Source organism: Coturnix japonica, chromosome 20 (assembly GCF_001577835.2).
Source record: "Coturnix japonica isolate 7356 chromosome 20, Coturnix japonica 2.1, whole genome shotgun sequence".
Classification (NCBI taxonomy): domain Eukaryota; kingdom Metazoa; phylum Chordata; class Aves; order Galliformes; family Phasianidae; genus Coturnix; species Coturnix japonica.
Genome location: NC_029535.1, coordinates 1,421,675 through 1,445,949, shown reverse-complemented (window position 1 = coordinate 1,445,949; position 24,275 = coordinate 1,421,675). Strand labels below are relative to the sequence as shown.

At 40.0% G+C, this 24,275-nt stretch overlaps 1 protein-coding gene across 1 annotated transcript; it reads left to right on the top strand.

Moving 5' to 3' along the window:
* Positions 1–4,367: 4,367 nt before the first annotated feature.
* On the top strand, positions 4,368–23,547 carry ASIP (agouti signaling protein). Its single transcript, XM_015881357.2, has 4 exons — positions 4,368–4,492; positions 19,376–19,578; positions 21,813–21,874; positions 23,357–23,547. Exons 2-4 carry the CDS (start codon positions 19,398–19,400, stop codon positions 23,531–23,533), a joined length of 420 nt encoding a protein of 139 aa, XP_015736843.1. The 5' UTR covers positions 4,368–4,492; positions 19,376–19,397; the 3' UTR covers positions 23,534–23,547.
* Positions 23,548–24,275: the final 728 nt, after the last annotated feature.

Genomic DNA, 24,275 nt, shown 5'->3' with positions numbered 1-24,275 from the left:
TATCAGTATATAGTCTTAATTGAAACTATTTCTTCTGGAAACATTTGGTTGCTTTTGCCATTTTTCATTTGTCAATTGTAACAACTGAGAACGGCCTGACTGGTAAAATCCAACCAGTTCCACCACTGTGTCACTTCTTATTCATCACCCAACGGCGCTGCAGCAAGATGAGTAGGGAAGGATGAAGGAAAACATCTGTCTGCCCTTTCAAAAGCCCCAGCAATACGCTGTGCTCCTGTCAGCTTGTCTTCCTCCCGCTGTTCCAGGCTTCTCCCCAGAGCTACTCATAACCACACCACACACTTGCTCACTGCCTTCATCTCAAACATTGCTCCTCAAGCACCTCAGGCTTGTTCCAGTTCCTCGTTGAAGACACTTCTGCCTGTGATTTTGGTCACTGGGCACGTTTCTGCTTTGTGCAGGTACTGATGGAGCTGATCTCAAAGTGTCCCAGGACCAGCTAATGCTGCAGATGCTCTTTGGAAAAGCAGAGGCTGCACGATGTGCATTGCCTTTAGTGGGAACAGAATCATTTCCAAACGTTCTGCAATTTCATTTTGCTTATATTGTAACACCAAACACAATGGCTTCTGAAAACCTTTTGTTGTTTAGCTGCAAAAGCAGTTAAGCAACGTTCAGACTGGCCTTAATTTCTTAGATTGATGTCACAAAAGCAATGCAAAGATACGTATACATATTTCCAATCCATTTCCTTTGCATTTGATGTCCAAAGGATTGCAAGCAGAACAGCCTATGCATATGAGATTGCCCCATGTATGCTGGTTTCCTCAGTGCAAAGCATGCTGTCCCACACCAGCTTGGACAACTGGCTATCTATTGGCTGGCTGACTACTTGTCTGACTCCACCAGCTTGCAAAGCACCAAAGCTTGGCCACAAGTAGCTGGTTTCACATTTAAAAATAAAGAAAAAAAGAAAAAGAGAAAAGAAAAACTACCACCAGCAACAAATAAAAGAGAACTCAGGAAAAAATGTGATGGGAACTATTACTGCCATATTGAAACAGTAGAGATTTTAGTAAAAATCATTAATATTACATCGTAAAAGAAAGGCAGAGCTGCTTCTCTTATTCTTTATTTTGATATAAGTACTGACTTCTTAACTGCTCCTCCTCTGAAAGCATTTAGAGATTTGAGTTTGACAATATCAGGGCAAAGCATAGGAAAACACATTTCATCAGCTTCTCTTCCAAGAGAGACATCTTGGATGCAGAAGGTTTTCCTTGATTTATAAAGTCATTCGGTTTGAAGCAAAAAGATGTTAAAAGCAGCTCCCCCTTTCCCCCCTTCCCCCTCCTTTTCCCCCCTCATCCCTCTTGGGATTTAATTTAAATGCTGAAAGACTACAGCAGTACTATCAGCGTGCTGCAAACAGTGAGAGCCCTCAGAGCTGTATTTTCATAGTGACATTAAATGTTTATATACATCTTCTGTGAAAAGCTGGTCTTTATTCAGATTTTATTCTCTGGCACTAATCATCCCCATGTAAATCTAGAATTGTTGCCTTAGGACTTAACAACTGCTCTGACATCTGTCTTTGCAAAATAAGATGACCCATAGTCACTTTAAAGTGTTTAAATAGCCTCACTCACTTTAACAGATTGTCAAGATCCTTAGAAAACAAGTAGCCTGATGTGGGATATACATCAATATACATCCCGTGCTGCTGGGAACAGGGGTTCCATAGGAAATCAGCCATGACAGATAGCCAGATGAAACATAAGACTGCCGTGTTTTAAACCCAGCAAATAAAGGACAGCAATCAGATGAGAGTTCTTCCAAACTGCTGATTCGTACAAAGTTTTCCCATAGATGGGTTGTGATGAGCTGTTCCCACACTAAACCAGCATTTGCCACATCCCCATGATAGCTGCAAATGCTTACAATTTCATAAGCCTGCATTGCACCCTCGGCCCATGTTGTCTCAGTGCCGTCTTGCTCACTTAATCTATCGTATTTAAGGCTACATATAAGTGGAGGGAAAAAAAAGAAGCAAATGCCAGGCTGCCAAAAGAGATATTTTTCCTATCTAAGAGTGGTCCTGGCTTCATTATGAGATCCAGAGGGAACACTAAAAGGCTGCCTTCATACAAGGCATGTTAATCACAAAAGGAGACAAAGGGGACGCTGTTCTCTTCCATAACAGAACCTCCGTTCCACCCATCATCTTTTTCACATAAACCCTCGTAAATTGCTAAATCAAATTGGATCCTTTGGTTTGCAAAAAAAACCACTGACACTTTGTCACTTACTCCAGTCCGAAACGTTTGGTGCCCTAGGCTGCAGGAGTGGGCAAGCAGCTTCACGAGCAATTATTTCTTCAGCCAAGGAGGTATTAAAAAAACAAATAACCCACCTCGTGGCACACATGACACACACATGGCTGTAAAATAGCCAGCAAAAAGTATTAATATCCCATTACAATGTACAGTTGTAATGTAATGTATAAAATGTACCATCAGACCCTTGAAATTATAAAGGGACATGTGATACGTTTCAAATACAGTGTCCCAGTGCTGGCAAAGCCGTCTGGTTTTTGTACGAGCAGTCAGGGAGTTTTGAAACACAACAACGCAAATCACCTTTCCTTCTCTAGGTCTCTGCCTTTTGTTGCTCCAGCTATAGTTATCTCATTGCAGCGGGGTTAAGACGCCGCTGTTATCGCTCTTAGGCATCTGCTGCAGATCTGCTCCTGCACATAGACTGCATTTGCAGTGAACCCTCCAGGGAGTGGAGCTGCCAGACAAGGACCCTTGCAGGAATGGGCCCTGAGCAGGGACCGAGGAACATGATTCCTACAAGAGGTCTTTCTGTTGTTCCCATCACACAACTTTTCCTACCTGGGTGACAGAATAACCCTTAGCTCCCTCCTTTTCATTTGCTGCCATCAGCTGCAAATCTCTCAGCCAGAAGATTGCTGCAACAGGACCTTCCCTTACTTTTCAACTGGGACAAAAAGAAAAAGAAGAGACAAGGGTCAACTTGATACGATTTTTTTTTTTTCGGAGCAACAGTTAGAAATAAAGAGTAAAAACAAAAAAGAAAGAAAGAAAGAAAATGACAGAGAAGAAAATGGAAGTAGAAAAAGCGGTTCGCCATAGTTATAGTTTTGTCAGCTAATACATAGGAAGCACTTCTGCACTGCTCTGGGAGGAGGTGATAGTTAAAAGCAGGCTGCTGAGCAGTCAAAGGGGACTGAAAACAGCTCCAATGCTTTGCTTATATTCTCTGCAGTTCAGCAGAACAAGGGAGACCAGCTGCTTTGGTTTCTGTTAGAGCCTGATAAACAGAATAACAGCTTGCTGTTTCAGTAGGACCAAAATATTTAACCTCTTCGGCTGGGCACTGACTGCCACTGCGTTGCTTGGATGGAAACAATCACATCTCACTGCTATGCGGCACCGAGGAGATTTGTCTTCCTTTGCACTCTCATCTGTCACACAAATCTGTCTCTGTGGTGTGGAAAGCGGTGATGTTTTAAGATTATCTTTATTTTGCTATTTTACCTCTTCGCTCTTTCGCGTTTCTCGGCTCCAGCCCTGTGCTCGCCTTCCAACTCTTCTTTTCAGCACTGCCTGGGATTCAGGGTGCTTTGATTCTGTTTGACGTATGTGGGGCTTGAGTTTCGGTGCAAGTTTGGCTTTTCAGCTCAGTCTAAATTTACCTGTGCTTTTATGCAACTGGTTATTTTCAATGCTGTATCATCTCTGTGCGCCGTAGTGCTGTGGTGTTCGTGTTAACAAAGTAGAGCTTGTATGTGCTTTGCTATTGCTTGAAAAAGTTGGCTAGGATTTTAACTTCTGCCCTCCGAGGTAAAGAAATTGACTGTATAAAATGTAAGTTTTTATCTTCCTGGAGCTTTTATAATTCCTGACTGATTTATGGGGTTTCGGTTTTATTCTGTGGGTTGGTCATGTTTCTCTTCACACTGTGGACCGTAATTCCTTTTCCGACTTGCTCTGGAATATGTCCTTAGAAGTCATTTGATATTAAACAAATTCAGGTGGCAAATCCACCATCAATATGCATAAAATTCATGTATAATTTTAGGTGAATTAAGCAAGCAGTATTTGCGTTACGTACTTGAACGCAGAGACAATTTCCAATTGCCATTCGCATTGTCAGCATTTTTCTCCCACTCTCTGTTCTAATTCGGAGCACTTCTGTCAATTTTTACAGCGATTTTATTTGTTCATTTCACTGCATTTATTTTCCCAAATGGATGCATTTCTCACTGCTGTCCCTGGCAGATTTTGTTTTGCCTGTGTGTGAGACAGAGATCTTCATGTTTGTGTTCTTCACTCCCCCTCTCCCCTTTTATTTCTCCCCATGCACTGCACAGCTGCCTGTTCTTTTGCCTCAGTCACATGATGGATGTGGTACCTTATCACATTCAAAAGTGACTTTGCTTCTTCACCAGCATTTGCATGTTTTCTGGACCATCTTCTTAATCTCAGAACCAATTCTGACTGAGGTAGGATGAGATCTTTGGATGCATTTGACTGTAGATTTTGATGTTAAATATATGGAGAGATTGGAACCTGTATCTTATTTGGATAATTTAATCCCTTTACCAAATTCTGGACAGTTGTTTTTATGCTTTCCCAAAAACTAGTCTTGAGGCTGATAGGTTTTCTTGGTTCAGTTGTTCTGCTGTGTTTGGTTTGGTTAGTTTTCATTTCTTTTTAATCATGTTTCTTGTTTGGCTTTCTGTGCATTGAGGTTGTACTTCCCCATACATCTGCCTTATGCACTTTGGTTTGTTTTTTTCTTCTATACTGAAACAGGCTCAGAAAGCTTTTGCAAGTGTTGCACCCCAACTGTAAGGAGGGGAAAATAATCACGCCTAGGGGAGATAGAAGAGAAAAGAATCACAATTCTTATATGTGGGGGAGCCGGGGGGGGGGAGCCTCCACACTTTGAAAACTGGGGAAAAAAAATGCCAACTTCAGTATAGTTTTCCTCATTAGTTATTTCCTTTGATCTTTTATGAGTGACAAAACTCAATATACTCAGACTCATGTAGAGCCACATGCCTGAATTAGTTCTCGGTACACTGCAAGGTTAAGATCTACTAAAAGCTTTGTTGAGAATTATAATTAACACCTTGTTTATTAAGCATATATCTTCATGTTGAATGCATATTGCACAGAAAAGTCATTGCATTGTTTTTTTTCCTCGTTACATCTTAAATTTGCTGTTTAAGAAGCGTGTCAATGGGAAAAGCCACAGACCTTGCATTTTCTATTTGTTTTTCAAATCATGCTTTCTTTTCAATCTTTTTTGACTTGAGGGGCTGTGGGTTAAAGTCTGATTTGATTTAAACATACATAATTCAAATTAAGTCCTAAGGAAGCTGCAGCCGGTAATGAGAAATGCCCAGCTCTGGTATATCTTTCATTCACTCCTCTTTGCACTTCTAACCACTCATTCGTCTCAGAAAAACATTCTCATCTGTAAGAAGCCATTCTATTACTAATAGCATTTAAATAACAATTTAACATGACCCTGCTCACCATTCAGCAGAACATCAAGCACGCTCTTGTCCCATCAATACAAGTATTCCGTTTTCAAATATCCGAGTGTACCCACATAAACTTGTTGCCCATTCCTGCAGAGCAAACTCCTTCATTGGGCTTTGCCATGTGTCCACCACTGATGCATTCCCTGCACAGCATCAAGCACTGCTGACAGATGGAGCTGCGCTCCAGGCAGGCTGCGGGTGCAGGAGCTGCTGATGGCAGCAGGAATGTTCTTTCTGGACAGAACCCTTCAGGCTCTTTGCAGTCAGCTGGTAACAAGACGTGCTTGAAGCTGGCAGTAATAGAGCTGCCTTTAAAAAGAATAATAATAATAAAAAGAATGGTTAAAGGTAACAAATTACACTGAAAGGAAGCATATGAAACTGAAATCGTCAGCTGTGACATTTGATAAACCATGGTGGCAGCTATGCTCTGGCTGGATGCAGCTGACACCTGTAACCAATTTGGGAAGATGAGAAAGAATGCAGACTGACACCTTTCTGAGCCTGAACCATAAAGGGTCTGCAGCGGCTTATATCCTACCCTTCCCACACTGAGGGGTGTAGAAGCAGCTCTGTACAAATGATCTGAAAGCAATACAGGCTGCATTTGAGGGAACGTAATGCATTGAAAAACAAAAAAAGGAATAACACTGCAGTTAATGGATATATAAATATTGTTTGGGGATCCGTGCTCAGCATTTTGTCTTTTCCATGCTGAATTTCAATGCTTCTTTAGCTTGTTTTCTCAGTGTACGTTCCACAGCACTCAGGAATGGGCTGCTTCAGTGCGTTTGACCCAAAGCCTGACGCTCAAGATGAGTACGGTCAATTTTCCTGGAGCTAAAGGGGTTTTAGGGATGTCAAGACTTAAAAAAACATTTCTAAACAACACCTTTCCAAACAAGTAATAGGTCAGTATGGTAGGAAAACCAAAGTGTGGTGGTGCAACAACAGTAAACGCAGCATCTGTCTGTCCAGGATTACTCAGTGAGAAGTGCAGCCCTCACACGCCTGAGCCAAAAACATTCCTGGCACAGATTCAGACACTTCCAAAATGATAAATTAAAATGAAGTTCTAACCATTCGTTATTGCAGTAATTCAGACAATGACATAATGAGCTGCAGTTTTGCTTACAAGTTGCGTTTCCTAGTTTAAAAATAAGGAAAATTCATTGTCTTGAGTCTTTGTAATGAAAAAGAAAAATAAGAAGGAAAAAAAAAAAAATGGAAAGAAAGATTTCAACCTTTGGTTGGTCATTTTAAAGTCTAATTACTAATGAACCAGAATAGGTAAGATCTTCATTTTTTAGTTCTGACTTCTTCTTGTGACTTCATCTCAATATATCTTTGCTGCTTTGCTTGAAAAGTCTCCTGTCACTCCCTCCCCCCAGCTCTACCAAGTAGGTTCAGTGATTGAGATGTTCTACAGTTTCTCTTTGATATTAAACAGATTGAGCTTCAAGAGCTCTTTTCAGATGTACTTTTCCATTCCTTTGATCATTTTTATGTTTTATCCAAACTCCTTCCACTCAATGAGTGTTCTTCACGGAGTGTCTTCCAGTAATAGTCATACCAATGTTAAATAAATATTCTCTCCTATTGAAGTCAGCCCTGTTTTCTCATTCAAGAGCTACATCAGCACTTTTGACAGCCGTGTTACACTGGGAGCCAATTTCCAGCATAACTCCCAAAACCTTTCAATTCACTGCTGCCTAGAATAGAATTTCCCCATCTGAATGTACAATATTTGTTTTTCCTTAGATGTTTGGCCATGACTTTTTTCCATTCTTAAAACACATATTGTTTTCCTATGTGTAGTTTATCAATTAACACATATTTCCGCCATTTGTCTCCATACTTATTTACCACTTCTGGGCCACACATGGATTTCCCTTCTTCTATTAAACAAAAAAAAAGCTGTGCCTTGCAGCATTTCGTAGAGGCAGTCCAGATCTCTTGTTGATCTGGTGTAGATACCAAGGATTGTTCCAATGTCTTTTGCCCATATGGTACGCTACATCCGAGTTACTGGTGCCAGGTTTCTAAACACAGAGACAAAGGCAGTGCAATTTGACTTATTCTTATTTTCTAGTTACTCATTTCTAAAAGGGAACATTGCTGTAACAAATTGATTCACCTTAAATAGCAGCAAACTTCAATGGCTCCTACAGTCATTACTTGTACAGACCACAGCCATGATAACATGAATTTGACCTGTTGTGTAAGGAATATCTAGATACCCCAGCTTCTATGCATGTACTACACAGAAGGAAAATCTCTTAGTAAATCTAGTACACACTTTGCTTTCCATTCACTGCAAATAGATATCACAGGACACCGAGCACTTCTTCCAGTTCTGTCATGTTCCCTATGGGACCTCTTTGCCCTCTGATTTGCCAGCAAATGTCTCAAAATTAATCAACAGGAAAAGCCATAGAGCTATTTTATTTCATTTTTACTATCAGATATAATTTAACCATTGCTCTGATTTACCACTTTCCCATCACCACCACAGGAACTAAAATCGCCCCAGCAATTCCTGAAGCTAATCCGCTGCCAGGAGCAGATCAAGTATCTCATAGCTCAGACCCTTGGAAATAAAATAAGTCACTTCTTAGATGCATTGGCAGTAACATAAACTGATTTGTTCCAGTATACCAACATAAGACAATACGAGAAATCTCCCATGCCCAAACATGTACATTCTCTTAAACAGCATAGTAAAAGAATAGAGGGACTTGTCAAAAACATCTCTTGATCAAGACAATAAGTAAAACTCTTAGAATATAATAAGGGAATGAGTACTTCATATAGCAGTTCCTCTAGAAAGTGAACACAGGAGCAACCACGGTTTTAAAGCTTCTTCTTCCCTACATTCTTCAAAGACAAATAACTTTGTCCACTTCCTCTTCTCAGAAGAAATGCCCCTCCTGGCTGCACTAAACACACAGATGCAGTAAAATACACAGACAGGGACAGTACAGAACACTTAAAGACCATGTAATAAAATGACCTGAGTCCCAACACTGAGAAGAACGTTCTCAAATGGAATCCTTGGCTTTGCCCCTGACATTCAAACTCACTGAGAACCAGAATGTTCCTTTAGAGTAATTTTAGAAACATAAAATATTATTAAAAGTTGATGTTTCTAAAAATCAAGCAGAAGATTAAAATTGCTTACAAACAGGAAATAAAATTTTAGCCTATGATAGGCAGATTATATTCCAAATGGGGCTTGTATGGAGAAAAGCCCACAACACCCATTACAATGCAATGACTAAACGAGAGAATACCACTTCAATTAAAGCCAAAAATAACAATATGGAAAAGAGGAGCTATTTATTTTTCTTAATAACTATTCAATATCAGGGTAGAAATACAGAAATTAAAACACACTTAACCTTCTAGTAGTTACTGAGAAGTCATTTTAAATCATCCAGGCTAAATAATTTGCCACAGAGCATTTAGCATGCTAACTTATGAGCAGAACGTTTCTCATCCCCAAGAGGAGGATTCGGCAGCATCGAGCACTCCTTCCCCCATAGTGGTTAAGGCAGAAATCTGGAATTCCTTCTGTAGTCAGTGCATCAGTTGATTGATCCACTCTCACACCCACTCATCTCCCCATGTTCCCATGGCTTCATGTCTTTCCTGGTGGAAGCGGTGCCTCTTTGAAGGAAGGCAAAATAACCACTTTAAAGCAGGTGCTATCTCTTAAACTAGGGGAACTGGGTGGGAAACAATTTCAGTAAGTCACAGAACAGCTTAATAATCGCCCACATGAATAATAAAGCTATTATATAGGGTTGGTTTGACACAGACACTAGAAAAACTTTGGAACAGGACTTGGAGAACTTGATTTAAGAAAAACAGAGCACTGTAAGGATATCTCTTGCCATCAACAAGGTCAGTAAAGGAATACTGCCTCTTCTACTGAAAAATTACATAACGAACAGGAAGGCCACAAAGAAAGAAAATAGGAAAGCCAGTTGGGAGAAGTGTAAGTTATAAATTCAATTCCTGCTGTGCTAGGAGATATTAGGAAGTTACTTGGTCATCCAGCCATCTCTCAGGAGAAAAAAAGAATGAAAACAGAGGAATTTCCCATAGGGAAAAGAAAGGTTTCACAGGATTCTGTTCCTAGAAATTGAAATAGGACTGATTAAGATCAACATAACACTATAATCATTAACAGTTGGTTTAAGTGAGAAAGCCAGTTAGGGTGCATGGGTCTAGCAGGCTCTGAATGAGCAATAGCAGAGAGAGCAAGCGGTGACATGTATAGTAAGCTATGGCAAATGTGGTGGACAAGTCCTTCTAAATAAATCAGGCTCTGCATTTTTCATCCTAACATAGCTGATCTCTGAGCCCCAGTGAGATATGGATTCTAGCTGCCATTAAGAATGACTCTAACCCTTTACGACGATGCACTCATGGCAAAGGAGGCTGAGCTGAAAATCTTCCAAACACCCTTAAAACTGTTCAGTTTGAGAATGCAATAACAGTATTAGTAAGTGCCGTGGGTTACCTGAGCTGATCCCACGTGGGTTTCACACAGGCTCTAGCTGTTGGAGCACTGTTCCAACACCAGTCCATGCCCCAGGGCCCATCCTTAAGGCACAGGAGTGGGGCTGCCCTCCATATCCTCACCTATGCTGATGCCGAACATAAGCACATTTTATTTACAGCTGTGATATACCTGAGAATGACAAATCTTGTTCAGGATCTAGAAACAGTGCGGGCTTTTGGGGGGTCAGCTATGTTTGAAGCATTTAAGGAAGCCTGTGCTGCATTTTTCTGACAAGGAGCTGGCAGCAACCCACCTCTGTTTTAGGTGTCAGGTGGAACATGAAGAAATTGGGTGTATAGGACAGTATCATAGAAGACATCTGCTAGATCACATGCTATCTCAAACAGTGACATTTTTGAATCACATCATTATTCTTTGGTGGTATCCATTCTAATTTAAATGCATTTTTACTCCACATGGGTGACCAGCATTGAACTCAATATTCTAAATGAGCACCGGTGTCCTGCATACAAACTTATTAAGTGCTTTCATATTTCTGTTAGAAAAACATCTCTTAATACATCCTAGGACCACATTTGCTTTTTTCACAGCTGCATCACATTGTCACTCTTGGTCATGCTGTGAGCAATATACCCAGTTCTTCCCCTTCTATTATTTGATATCCATAAACCTTTACATTCAGAATTTTTTTTGCAGCCAAGCCATGACCTGCGTACTGTGGCATCTCATTCAATTTCATTGCTTCGTTCCTCAGGAATATCCAGCTGGGGATGATGAGAACAAGCTAGGGCAACAGGGAAGGAGTACAAATGAAAAAGACCTATATGCGTGAAAGGCAAAAGAAATCCCTGGGTCAAAAGCAACAGTAAATGAAAGGAAGTTAAAGGTAGAACCAGCAAACAGATATAAAAGGAGTTGGTGAGCAAGGAAGGGTAGAATGAGTTTGATTACTTCAGAAAAAAAGTTAAGTTAAAATCACGCTGAAATTTAACATACAGCTTCAAAGACTACAGAAGTCTCTCCAGTGAACTTGTCTCTGTACAACATGCAGAGTTTGTTTCAGTGAGCTGATTGTGGTGATGGCAGAGAAAGACTAGAGAGCAGACAGTGCCTGTTCTGCTGGGCCTCCATACTTGGAAAGGAAAAAGAAGGGGGGGAAAAAAGCACAACAGGAGGAAAAAGTCTGGGAGGAAGAACAAAAGGAACAATAATGAACTGGGAGAAGCCCTCTGGCTCCACATGCCAGTCTGACTTTACTCAGCTTACTCAGCATTTCATAGACTTCCTTCAATTTAAAGAAGAAATGAAGCAGAAATTCAGATTCATCACATTGTTACTCTATCAGTACTTTAATCCTAGAAGTTCAAGTCATTCTTTTGGTTAAGAACAAATCAAGGATTGCACTGTTTTCTGCAGTTGAATAATGATTTATCAAAACCCATGTTATAAAAGGGGAAAATTGAGCTCTTGCTGCTACCTGACCACAGCAGGGACTGGATTGGTTTCCTGCATGGCAAGGGCAGCAGGAGGACGTGCCCACCTGACAGCACTTTGGGCAGAGCAATGAAATCCCCAAGCTGCAGGTGTAGATATGTAACCCCTGAGCTTCACTTGCAGTTCTGCCTCCAGGGGAACATCTGGAAAGACTAAGGGAAAATATATAGGCAGGAGAAGAAACAGAGCTGATAGCAATAAGTATTAGAGAACCCATAAAAACAGTCCTGGGATATTGCCTAAACATACTCCCAAAAGAAAACAAAAAAAAACAAAACCTTGGAACTAAGTTTGCTTTAAATCTGAAAAACAAGCTTGCTTTTCATCTACAGAGATGTTCATTTTCAGACACAGCACATGGATTGTTTTATTTTTAACCAAACTGAGGATCTATTTGGACACAAGCACCACGACTGCGTGCTTTGCATTATTTTAAACACTGCCTGAGAGTATTTCATGGCTTCCAGAACAGCTGAGGTTGGCATCTGCAATTAAAAAACGTATGTCAAATTAGTGAAGAACAAATTCTGCAAAGATAATGCCTGTGCAAACAATAGGGCTGGCAGTAGCTAAAGAATTTATCTCCTGGCGATGCAGCAGTATTTGTTTTACTACATCTAATTGTAATGAAGAAAATAAGAAAACTCAGATTATTTTGAGGGTTTCTGTTTATGGTCAGTAGCAGATGGACAAGATATACAGTATTTCCCACAGGAAAAATAGCCTTGGACACCAATATTGCACTCAGGGTGAAAGGAGATGGATGTGTGTACAGGGACACCCACTGCGCTCAATTCCTTCTTTGCCACACCCAGACTATGTGTGTAGCAAGTCCATAAAAGTGATTTTGCTATAATGGTTATTGATAATTAGGCAGAAAATTGTTGTGGTATGTGGCTGGTACCCCTGGCAACTGAGGAAGCTGAAGGAGGGGTGTAGCAGTCTGGGTGACATCCAGGAGTCTGTGGCCAAGCCCAGTGTCCACATCAAGAGAAAGCAGTAAGAAACAGACACTGGAGATGCCCACCATGAGACAGGGGACCCTACTGGCCAACCTGACTTGGCATCTGTAAAGGCTTGTTGTTTCCTGGGGTCTGGGATTTGTGACACTGCAGAGACTGCTGCGGCTCCTCTGTGCCCTCCTGCTGCCCATCCACACAGCCAGCCCCGGCAAGGCCAAGGGAGGCATTGGACCAGTCAAGAGCAACTCAAGTTCTCTGTGCTGCTGGGATGTATAAAAATTTGTGGTACTCAATGTCTTCCTCAGCTTTCACTGGTCAGGTCTGCTTTTGGCCTCCCAGCTGCCTAGAGGCAAATCCATGCATCAATGCATCACTATCCTCTTGCAGGGAAAGATGCAGTCAAAGGGCACGTAGATCAACTGGACGTAGTAAAGTCTAAGGGATAAGGTGAGGTGCATCCCAGGGCATCATGCTGCCTGGTGATGTCTTTAAAAGGCTGTGGCAACTGGGGGACATTCTTTATGCCTAGAAAATAGGAAAATATCACATTCATCCTCAAAAGATGATCCAGGGAACTACAGGTCAATCAGGCTGATCTCAGTCCCTGGGAAGGCAGTAGATAAAATATTCCTTGAATCCAAGTAATTGAGAGCAGTAAGGATAGATATATAAAGGCAAATCATGCCTGACCAGGCTGACTGCCTTCTTTACTGAAGTGACTGGAGATGTGACTGCCTGCCTGTGTGCATAAATGGAACAGTTTCCCAGTCAAAGGCATCTAGCTACTTTGGAACTGATGATGAAGAGGCCAACTTGTGCTGGTAAGTGTATTAGACTCACTGGTTCAAGAACTTCCTCGCTGTTTCAGTTTCTCTGGTTTCAATAGGTGGTGGGTTAAAAACACATCAACTGTGCTAAAATTAAACTGCAAAAAAATCAGGCCAAAAAGCTTTGGAATCCCATTGTTTCAAAGATAGCAAGGAGACCAAACGTGCCAGTTTTTCTAAGGTGTTTTTTTTTCCCTAACAAATCGTCATATATTTCTTCTGTCATTCACTTCGCTTTCCTTCTAGCTTTCTAACCACAAATTAATTCCCTGAACTCTGTTTTTGTTGTTTTTTCTTTTTCCACTGGTTGCTTGATTTTATTTGTTTGTTTTGTTAAAATTAGTGTTGCTGTTTTCATTTGCTTCGGTTTTGTTGTTTATTTTGTTTACTTTGGTTTTGTTTGTTTGTCATTTTTGGTTTTGGTTTTTACTTTTGATTTTTTTTTTTCTCATGGAATTTTACCTCCCATTTCTTAACCCACAGAAATCTGCTTTCCAGAAGTCCACTGTTTTAGTTTGCTATTATTTTTCTCTTTTGTTTCTGAAAATGGGACTCAGTCAAACATCTCTATTGCTCTTAGTAGTACCTCTATGCTATGATATAATTTTTCACAGGGTCTTGAAATATTCTGCTTTTGTAACCTCCTGTTGTTAACCTTCTTGCTGCTTTTGAAATCTGCAGGTTTCTTCTCCTTAATTATTAGTTTTTTCACACAAATGCTATAGTCAGCTATCCTATTCTTTCCCTTATATTCTTGCTGTCTGGAAATTTCACATCTATCCTGTATGCACAGATGGTTGCTGTAGCTCTTGGAGACTTTATGTGTGAAATTCTAGGTTACTAATTTGTACTTTAATGAAAAAAAAAAAAAGTGTTCTTCTAATTATAAGCCTTTAATATTAGATCCAATTTAGATCTTCATCCCAGCATTTTCTGTCTTACCATCATCATTCTCAGTGTCAGCAGTGGCAAAGCTCCAACACTAAAGGGCTATTAAGTCTGGAAATATCATTAATCACAAAGTAGTTGTAAACTAGAGGTGATCTCCAACTCCACTGTCAGATTGTTGTTGGTGCTTAGCCTTGTCGTGTGTGAAAGTGCTGAGTGTGTTGGAAATTTGGCTGGAACAATGAGCAACCTAGAAGGGATTATATTATCTGGAAAACAGAAGCAATGGTATTCCTTTGGAATGGTAGAAAACTTGCTTTCTCAAACATGTAAAACTTTCTTTTAATCACTCTTGGTCCACTGGCTGGGTTTTTGAAGTCTTTTTGTGTATCTTTGCATGGGTTTTGTATCTGTGTTTGTTTTATCATTAGGAATTTCAAAGTTCTCTTAAGACCCCGAAGCACAGATTTCTCTGTTGGAGTGGGAGATTAAATGACATTTATTAAGGCAGTTTCAGACTTGCAATTTCTTGACAGCTTTTTCCAACAGTTGTCATTTTGTTCCAGATATGTTAAAAATATTTGCCACAGTGTGTTTCCTTTACCATTTCTCTGTACCTTTACTTTCACTTATACCATGTCTAATTAAGCATTTCTCAGCAGCTGGACACCTAAATAGCACCAACACCAAGCTGAAAGTGATGAAGATTAAAAGGCATTTAGACAGTGAACTTCCCTGTCAGTGCCAGGGAATCCCTTCACCTCAGTCTGGAGCACAGGATATAAAACAATTCCTATTGGTCCTCCTCCAATTTGATCAGTGCATCACAACTACCAAGTTGTACCCAAAGCAAAGTATTAATAGATCAGAACACTGAGAAAAACACATTGCCTTACATCCCTGTTCCTGGAGCAATGCTATTAAGCCTTTCTTGGTTTTATGCTGTTTTGCTCAAGTATTCGGCCTTGGCTATCGCAATTGAAAACATGAAACACAATCCCTAAAAAACTCAAGGACCAGAACACAAGAGAAGAATAGAAGTGTGCTGTAATTTTCATTCTCATTCTTCTACAGTCTCACCTCAGAGCACACAAGGGCTTGAAACCACTAGAACAGGAATTCTATATAGATAAACATATTGCAGATAAACATATCGCATGCCCACATTTTCATTAAGCAGCTATTCTGAAGCTAGAGCAACTTTTCCTGTATTTCAATTGCAATTCAAAGGTAGATGTGTTTTCTTTTTTTTTTTTTTCCTGCTTGGGACTTTCCAGTGAAAAAGGGAAGCTTATTGGAACAGAAAATTTATCCTTACCAGAACCTTGGAAATAGTAAGAGAGAGAGATTTTTATAGCCCGTTCTCACAGCACTAAATGAAATAGTTCAGACGCACTGCGATTCAGGTTGGATCTGAGGAAAGCTTTGTGTTGGCTTTATTCCAAATTCTCCTGTGGTTTGGGGACGAGTAGCAGGTATTGCTTGTATTTAATTAACTTAGGAGTTTTCCGGTGTCGACGATGCCCTCTGAAGTCTTGAGAAAGTACAACAGTTGCATTCCCTGTAGTCAATTGCAAATAAATCTGCTCTTAGCACTGCCGAGCAGACCCAGTGGAGGCCCTGCCTGCAGCACTGGGGATTCTCATTTGTCTCAGGTGGATTCGTTCCCTTCCCTTCCAACACGTTTTCATTGCAACCCCTCTACTGAAACCTGATGGCTGAGACAGGATAGCGCTGTGTAGTAATAAAACGACCAACCAAAACATCAGGGGGAGCTACGCAGTCATTTTGTTGTACTTTACATTTAGTTTTTTGTTGTTTTCTTTCCCCTAAATACTTCAAAGATTTTCCATCTTAAAATCTTGCATTTTTTCAAGGAATCCGCTAATTCTTGTGGTTTGGGTTTGGTTTGGTTGGTTGGTTTTTAGGTTTTTTTCCTTGCATTCCCTCTTTTATCTGTTCTATCCCTTTCAAAATGGAAATAGAGCAGCAGAGCAGAACATAGGTGAAGATTTTTGAGTTACCGAGTGATGAAACACAGTTTTCAGTACTTTATATTCCTTTGTTCGCCTACTTTAACATTTCATTTTTCTAAGCAAGAGTTTTCAGCCAGCTATTTAGAGTGATCCCAGTTTATTTATGAGTTGGTCTGAGTCTGTCAGACGTCACAAAAAAATTTAAACTAATCCCTTCCAGTGTTTGAGGCAATCAAAGTCTCCAACTGCTCACTCTGCATGAGGATAAATCTCAGAGTAGAGTGAAATCAGTTGTGGCAGGAAACAAGCTCTTCTCAGAAGTGTTGAGTTTACAGGGTGCTACTGAGGAAATCAAATTCTTTCATGAAGACTTTTGATTCGAACTCACAAAATAAAATGGATTAGAAAAGACAAAAGCTCTTTCGCATCCTACACCATTTGCCAATTCATATTTGGGAAAAAAAAATGCTAAAGAGACCTAACGGTTGGGGTAAGTATAAAATATATTCTTTACATATTCAATAGTAGAATCTAAACTACAGAGGAAATGGCATAGCAGAGATAGCACTGCGATCTCTGATGGCGTTCAATAAATTCATTTCCTTTAAGCTGTTAAATGTTTGCTTTGTTTTTGGTTTTATGTGTACTTCTGTCAGTGTACTTGACAGTGAAGGGCAGTCCACATGTTAACCATTTACTTACATAATTTGCTGAACTGTGGCTGAAGTTCAGTGATTACTTCTCTGCTTGCAAGACTAACTCCGTGTATACTAAGAAAAATATTGTATATTAAATTTATCATAGTACATTGTAATCTAATTAAATCAATAAATGACAACCCTGTCAAGGTACTGCAATACTCTATTGTTTAATTTTTAGGAACCTGCTAGGAAAATAAATTCCTTTAAAACAAAGTCGTCCTAGAAAAGCAGATGTGCACCTTGCCGAAGTTAAGGAAAATAGTTTGATTACCTTAAGGAGTCTCTAATGATACCCAGAAGGAGAATTAGGAAAATAATCAGCAAAGTTGGAAAGTAAAACTCTCTTGTAATGCCAAAAAAAAAAAGGGGGGGGTTGTGGGGGGGAAATACATACATGAGTTCTGTGATATGATGGAAAAGGTGTATCGAGGCTAACAGTACTTTCATCTCATTTTCACTTCTGACTCCACTTTCTGCTCGTTTTGTGTTTCTGTCAGCTCTGCTTGCACACATCTAGCAGACTGTGCTATTAGATGTAACACTCCAGGGATATCTGGTCGATTTTGTTATCAAAATTGATGGGGTGCTCTGAAATAATGCCTCTTAATTTATGATGCTGACCCGCAATGTCAGAAGCTGGTGTTGGTGGGATGGTAGTAGGGGTTGAACCTTCCCTCCAACAACCTGTTCCATTTTGGTACCATGCAACAGATGGCAGCAGAGAGGCAGCCTGACAAAATGGTGTCTGATGAGGCAGTGTGAACACAGCAAAGGTGTGTAATTGAATTCCTGCATGCAGACAAAATAGTATCCAGTGATATTCATCAACACTTTCTGGATATTTAAGGAAGTCAAACAGTGGTTGTGAGCACAGTGAGGTGGTGGGCAGTGCATTTCAGCAGTGGTGATGGTGACCTCTGTTGGTACAGATTTTGAAGAGCTCAGTACGCAGGTTGTTCATCACTGACAGAAATACAGAGCTAATGGTGGTATGTTGAAAAATACTGCTTTGTAGCTGAGAGTTTGCTCTATCAAATAGTGTCACTGTGCTTTTTTTGTATTTGTTGAAATTTCCATGAATGAATAGAAGGCATTAATTTCAGAGCGACCTACATATATCTGTAATCAAATTAAAGGCTCCTCCCATTGCCTATTAGAAAATTTTCATCAAAACATTTACAGGATACATCTATCCACAGCCACTACTTTAATCCAGCTCAGGTCTCAACTTCCATACAGATTTGAGCTCTACCAGCTGTGTATCATTAGAGATACAGACACAGCAGCACCCAGATCCCAACAGGTTAACCCCTCCTGCCCATCTCTGTACCCCTTCTTTGGGCACTAATTCTTAATGTCCCTCTTATGGTGCCCAAAACCCCTCACAATACTCAAGGTGATGCCACACGAGCAGAGTGAAAACACTCTACTTTGAAAGCAGAAGCTCTTCGTCTTTGTCTCCAGCAATTAAACTGTCACAACCAGAGTAATTTCTTGAACTATTTGGTTTTGCTGATTCTTTTTAGTACAGCTAGTAGCTTTTCACTGACAAACAGCTACCTATAAATCTGAAGACTGGCAGATGGTCCACAAGGAATGTTCCATAACTCTGACACAGCACAAAACTACTACACATGGAAATAATCATTAACTTTGAACTTCAACAGCATTATAAATCTCGAAGAACATGAGAGCAGAATGGTAATTGGGTTTGTATACTCTGTGTTGCTGCACAGAGTCACTCAGAGGTTGTCCAGGGCCAGTGGCTTTCATCCAAGGTAGCTGGCCAGATTCAACAGAGGTCAGATTTAAATATGCTCAAATCCTATAGACATTGCTAATCTGAAAAAAATATGAAATATATACTATATCCTTTGGCATATAAGTGCCTTTCAGCCCTGAGGCTGTTATATTTTGTTTGAATGGAGGCTATGAATCAATATGCAAGCACAGCAGCCACATCCGGGATATAATAAAATAAGGTATTTCTTCATGTCTTGTTTGTAGACAGTGAAAAGTAATAGGAAACATAATTTGTTTTTATTGCTATTATTATTATTATTATTCTAGGTTTTATGGCACAAATCTGTAAACACAACTTTCTGGGAAAAATACCACCATGTGACAAGAAGCAGCCAAAAGTGAACGCAGAAATTTCTCTCCCCTGGTTGTTCAATAAACAACACTGTTATAGTCAGTGGGGAGAACTCATGTCACAGATATTTATTTTTAATTTTGAGGGAAAAAAAAAAACAGAAGGAAAAAAAAAGATTCTCTAGAGTATTATTTTTTGAGATGTTTTTTGTCCCCCCCACTAAGACAACTGCAATCCTAAGTGTTCAGGTATCAAGGTCGAAATAGTAGGAACAAATAATTGTCAAAGATATGTTAATAACACTGCTCGACGTCACAGAATTGCTAAGACTCATTTCCACTCCTCTCTTTTGCACACAGGTTTTGACTGACCTTGGTCTTCATGACAGTGGGATTTTTTCTCCCCAGGATGGAAAGTAAGAACCTCTTCTTAAGCTTACTGCTCTGCTACAGTTTGCTTAGAGCTGCCAGATCTCACCTGATAATCGAGGAGAAGACAGAATGCAACTTGTCAAAGAACAACAAAATGAACCTCCCAGATCTCCCACCCATCTCCATCGTAGGTCAGTAAATTTGTCATTTGATGCCAAAATAACAGGACTTGAAGAGAATGTAGCTGCTGTTTGATAAGGATTATTTAGATAACTCACTATAACATTGCAATTTCACACAAAGTGCTACACAGTGCTATGCAGAATTGCAGTGGCAATGCAGCCATGGTAATCAAGTATGGCAATGTGGTAAATCACAATTTAGTGTAAAAAGAACAACAAGAGAAAATCTGCCTTTAGTTTTGCAGTTTGCATTGAGGTTCCTATCATACTGTGTGTTTTTCTATATTCAAGAGCAAGGTTATTTCATTGATATGGGCATCAATCTTCCTTTGAAAGTCCAATACAAATAGAAAAAGTGAATATAAGCAAATGGTTTTTGGATCAGCTCTGGTAGAAAGCTGTTGATTTCTCCACTAAGGTATTAATATAACCTCAGTTTACCTGTGTGCCAAGTGATCTTAAATCAAGAAGACTACAAGGGAGCTAGAAGTCATCAATGTATCCAAGGCAGGATAGGCTATGCTCCTACCATTGCTGGCAGGTGCCCATTGGTCCTGTGAAGAACTTTGTCAAATAATTCTTGACATGACATTTTCCTTCACAAATATTTTTTCCTAATGTCAACCCTGAATCTTTCAGTGTAATTTAAGTCAACTTTCAGTTACCTCTTCAGGAGCGGTTGGGTACTTGGGGATGGTTAAGCTGAACAGCGTCACTCAGAACTCTGTAAAAGTTTGGTTATTTAAAAAAAAGCTTCTGTTGTTCACCTCCCTTCTGCAGGCTCCTAGGTCTTGTTCTCAAGTCAAATCAGCTTCTTAGCTTTTATTTTCTTTGCCCATTTACTCAAGGACAATGCTTCTTTTAGGTGAGCCAGCTGTACCACACAAGTCTCTCCAATGAAATCCAAGCCTTTTTATCCCTGAGCAAACTAAGGGGGTAAATGTAAGCAAACAGTGTTCATCCTCCTGTATGCATACAAAAAGAATGAGCATTTAACATCCAAAGTGAAAGAATAAACACAAAGTTCTGCAAGTAGCTGGTCAATTAAACAGTAGTTGAAAACACAGTAAATAAAAGATGATGAATATGAAATTACTGGCCAGTTGGGAGAAGGAGGCATCTCGTCTAATACAAAAGGAAGAGGCAACTGCTGTATTCATCTACTTGAAAAAAAATATATTGCTATATTTCCCTCGTCTGCCCACTGGGCAACATTATCTTTACCAAAATCTCTAGAATAACTGTTGCATATTTGTGTTACACCAGTGTTTAAATCTCAGTTTAATCACATCACTCCATCTTTAACTGAACATTAACAAAAGAATTCTATAAGCAAAGCATTCCAGGACAGTTGCAGATGTAGAAAATCACATTAGCACAGAATTGGATGTCATTGAGGTATTTTAGCTACCACCAAAATTTCAAGGGACAGCATAACAAAGCCAGCACAATCTGCCAGATGAAACTGGATCTGACCAACCAACACCAGTGGGTGCAAGCTGAGCTCTTCTTGAGTGGCCTGAAATCCCTTATGCTTGAAGTATAGTTTTTCCTCCCACTGTCACTTGATGATGGATGTGTAACCCTAACTCTGTAATGATGCTACAATAATAAACGAAACTGCCAAGCAGAGTATTCGTAATTGCGTAATTCTGCAGATTCTGGTAATTATTAAGTGTTCAAAAAGATTTGGGTAGCAAGTTCTGGAACAGACAAGGAGCCACTATTCATAAGTAGGTGTACACAAATCTTTTTATGCCAATCAATCATGGATCCTATACTCACAAATAACCACTGTATCAAAATATTGTGGTAGATTCATGAGAAGGGCAGCATTCGCACTTTAACAGGAAAGTCTTGCTGTTTTAGATCCCAAGACAAGTCTTAGTTGTGGAGTTAATATCAAGTAGGAATCCGTATTAGAGGTGACATGATAATAGCACTAATGTTCCTCAAAGGATAACGCAAGGGATTTCACAATATTAGTGCTCTGATCTTAAAAAAATAAGAAAATTTACAAACTTGCATCGTACGTGGCCTGACCCGGTTTAGATGCTATTTTTAAGTGAGGACAGATCCTAGAGATGAACTCCATCATTCTGCTGTGGCCACCTGCAGTGATGCGGTAGCAATGCAGGTTATCTATCTGCCTTCTCTTGCATAAAAATATTATCAAGCATATCTGTTAAATAATATTTGCTGTAAGACTGATTTAATGTTATGTTTTGCTTTTCTCTTTGAAGATTTAACTAAAAGATCCCAGAAAGTCAGCAGAAAAGAGGCAGAGAATAAGAAATCTTCCAAGGTAGGCAGCTGTTCAGAAAATACTGTCAAATTAGAATGGCTTATTATTGCTATATTTCACCCCTGTGCACTTATCCAAAATGTTTTTACAGTCATTCCCTGACTTAAATAACTTACATCAAGTTTGAAGCTTAATATTGTAGAAACAGATGGAAAATATAAATGATGGGGGAGAAAAAGCATGATCCTATATTAGTTACAGGTTATTGGGTTTTGGTTTTGTAGTTTCTGTTTTGTTTTATTTCACTGTCCTCTTACACAAAGCATACCTCGGGCTTGAGATGCTCTAAGTATTTGCACCACATCGGCCAAAAAAAGATACCATTCCCAATAACACCACATGGGTCAACTGTCCAAGCCCTACAGCCCAGGGGCATAAATTCACTCTGCTGATTTTTAACTGCACATTATCAAAACTCTGCAGTGCAAGGATCCAAATAATTTGGCATTTAGTTGAAAAAAATTCCTAGGAATTTTATCCCATCATTAGGTTCAGATTGGTATTTTTAAGACTCTCTTAGCAGAAAACAGCTTTTTTACTTCATTTTTTAGTTTGACGGGGCAGCTTTTTTTGAAGCCAAACCAGTCATTGGCTTCAAACTACAATCAGCAACTTTTAGAGTTCCTTCTTTTCCTTTCTAGTGTTTTGCATAGTCAGTCTTCTCTGAAACACTTCCTAAACCCCTCAGATTGCTAAAAGCCACAGGAGGTCCTGCTGTTCCCACTGCAGCTCACAGCAGGTCATTCTTGCAGTCAAACTCAGGCTTGAAATCTCCTAAAGCAATTACAGACCGCATCAGTTTTAACCTTACAAATGAAACTTCTGGTAAACTTACCAATATTAAAAGATTGCCTGGAGCACTTGTGGAAGGCTCCAGGGGCCTTGCCCAGGTGCCAGGCACATGCTAACCAGCCCCAGGTTTCCCCTCTTTCCAAATCACAGGGAAGCAGCACTCCCCATGTAGACTAGATCTGTTTGAGCTCACTCACCTGTGTCTGCAGCTAAGGATTCCCACATGCAAATCTGATGCACAAATGATCACCGAGCTCCAAAAGTAGCTCGACAAACGAGCTGGGGATCCAAGAGTAATTCATTACCTCGCTGAACCTGCAATAATGTCATCTTTGAAGATTCTTGCATCGCTTTCGTTGCTGTTGCTACATTCTTCCACACAAGGTATATTTGAAAGCTCTATTCATTCACATTTTTAGGCACCCATAATAGGGAGTGCCTATTGCCTACACTGCACATACATATGCAGTGTATACATATGCAGTGTACCATTTTTCTCAGTAGATAATCCAGCAGTTCCCATGGCCTGGTCCCATCAACTTTATATTGCTGCTTAATACAGGTCTCACTGCCAGCAACCACCAACTCATCTCAAGCCAGAAGTTCCCACATTCATTCTCATTGCATCTGTCCTTTATTCTGACCCATAATTGTTTTGCTTTTGCATGAATTTTCATGTTTTTGTTCCAGAAAAATGCTGAACTGAAGACACCCCCAAAACCAAGGCCCACACCTGCTGCTGACTGCGTGCCCAACTTCAAAACCTGCAAACCACACTTGAATTCATGCTGCAACTACTGTGCCTTGTGCAAATGCCGAATTTTTCAGACAATCTGCCAGTGTTTACTGTTAAACCCAAAGTGTTAAACCTAATGAGGAACATGTTAAGGCTGCTGTCTTTCATTAGCTTCTCAAGTGTATAGGTCAAACTGTCTAGCGCATGTAGCAATCAAAGTAGAGAGCTTTGGAGCTGATAGGTTGGATCTGTTGCTCTTCAATGGACAATGGTTTTCTTCATGGGGTTGATGCTGTCATAAACAAAATGGGTTTTTAGGAAGGCAACAGCCAGGAAGATAGACTTCGAACAGGCATTCTTAGCAGAACTAACTTGCATTTAAGGAGAATTCTGAGCTCTCTTTCTTTTGGGATTTTTAGGGTTGTAATTTGTTTTCTGTTTGTTTGCTTGCTTTTCCTTTTTTTATTGGAAGCTGGGTATTTTGTTCCTTTGTTTGAGAAGGGTTTTATTAACCAAAGATTTCAATATAGTCTAACCAGCACTGCAAAACCTGCCCACAATCTGGCACACTGAAATAGGACTTGTCAGCCTTGGGTGAGACCAGAGCTTAGGTTTGCCCTCAAGGACAGCACAGCACAGGGTTCCAGCAGATCCAGTACATAAAGCTGAAAATGCAGGTTTTGTGGTTAACTCCCCCCTCACATGTTCAACAGTTATGACTAGAATCTTTGTAGGTTACTCTAGCTGAAGGCAGTAGCAGCAAACTGTTGGCTTGAAACAAGAAATCTTCCTCTTCCTGAAGCCTTAATACTGAGTTATCCCAGATAACTCTGAGATCCCTGACTAAGCTACCAGGAGAGAGGTGGTAGGTCA

Bases quoted from the DNA above. Each gene is read 5' to 3' on its own strand.
- ASIP (XM_015881357.2), top strand. From the start codon at position 19,398: ATGACAGTGGGATTTTTTCTCCCCAGGATGGAAAGTAAGAACCTCTTC. The intron at 19,579-21,812 runs GTCAGTAAATTT...TTCTCTTTGAAG, and splicing joins CCCACCCATCTCCATCGTAG to ATTTAACTAAAAGATCCCAG. The intron at 21,875-23,356 runs GTAGGCAGCTGT...TTTTTGTTCCAG, and splicing joins AGAATAAGAAATCTTCCAAG to AAAAATGCTGAACTGAAGAC.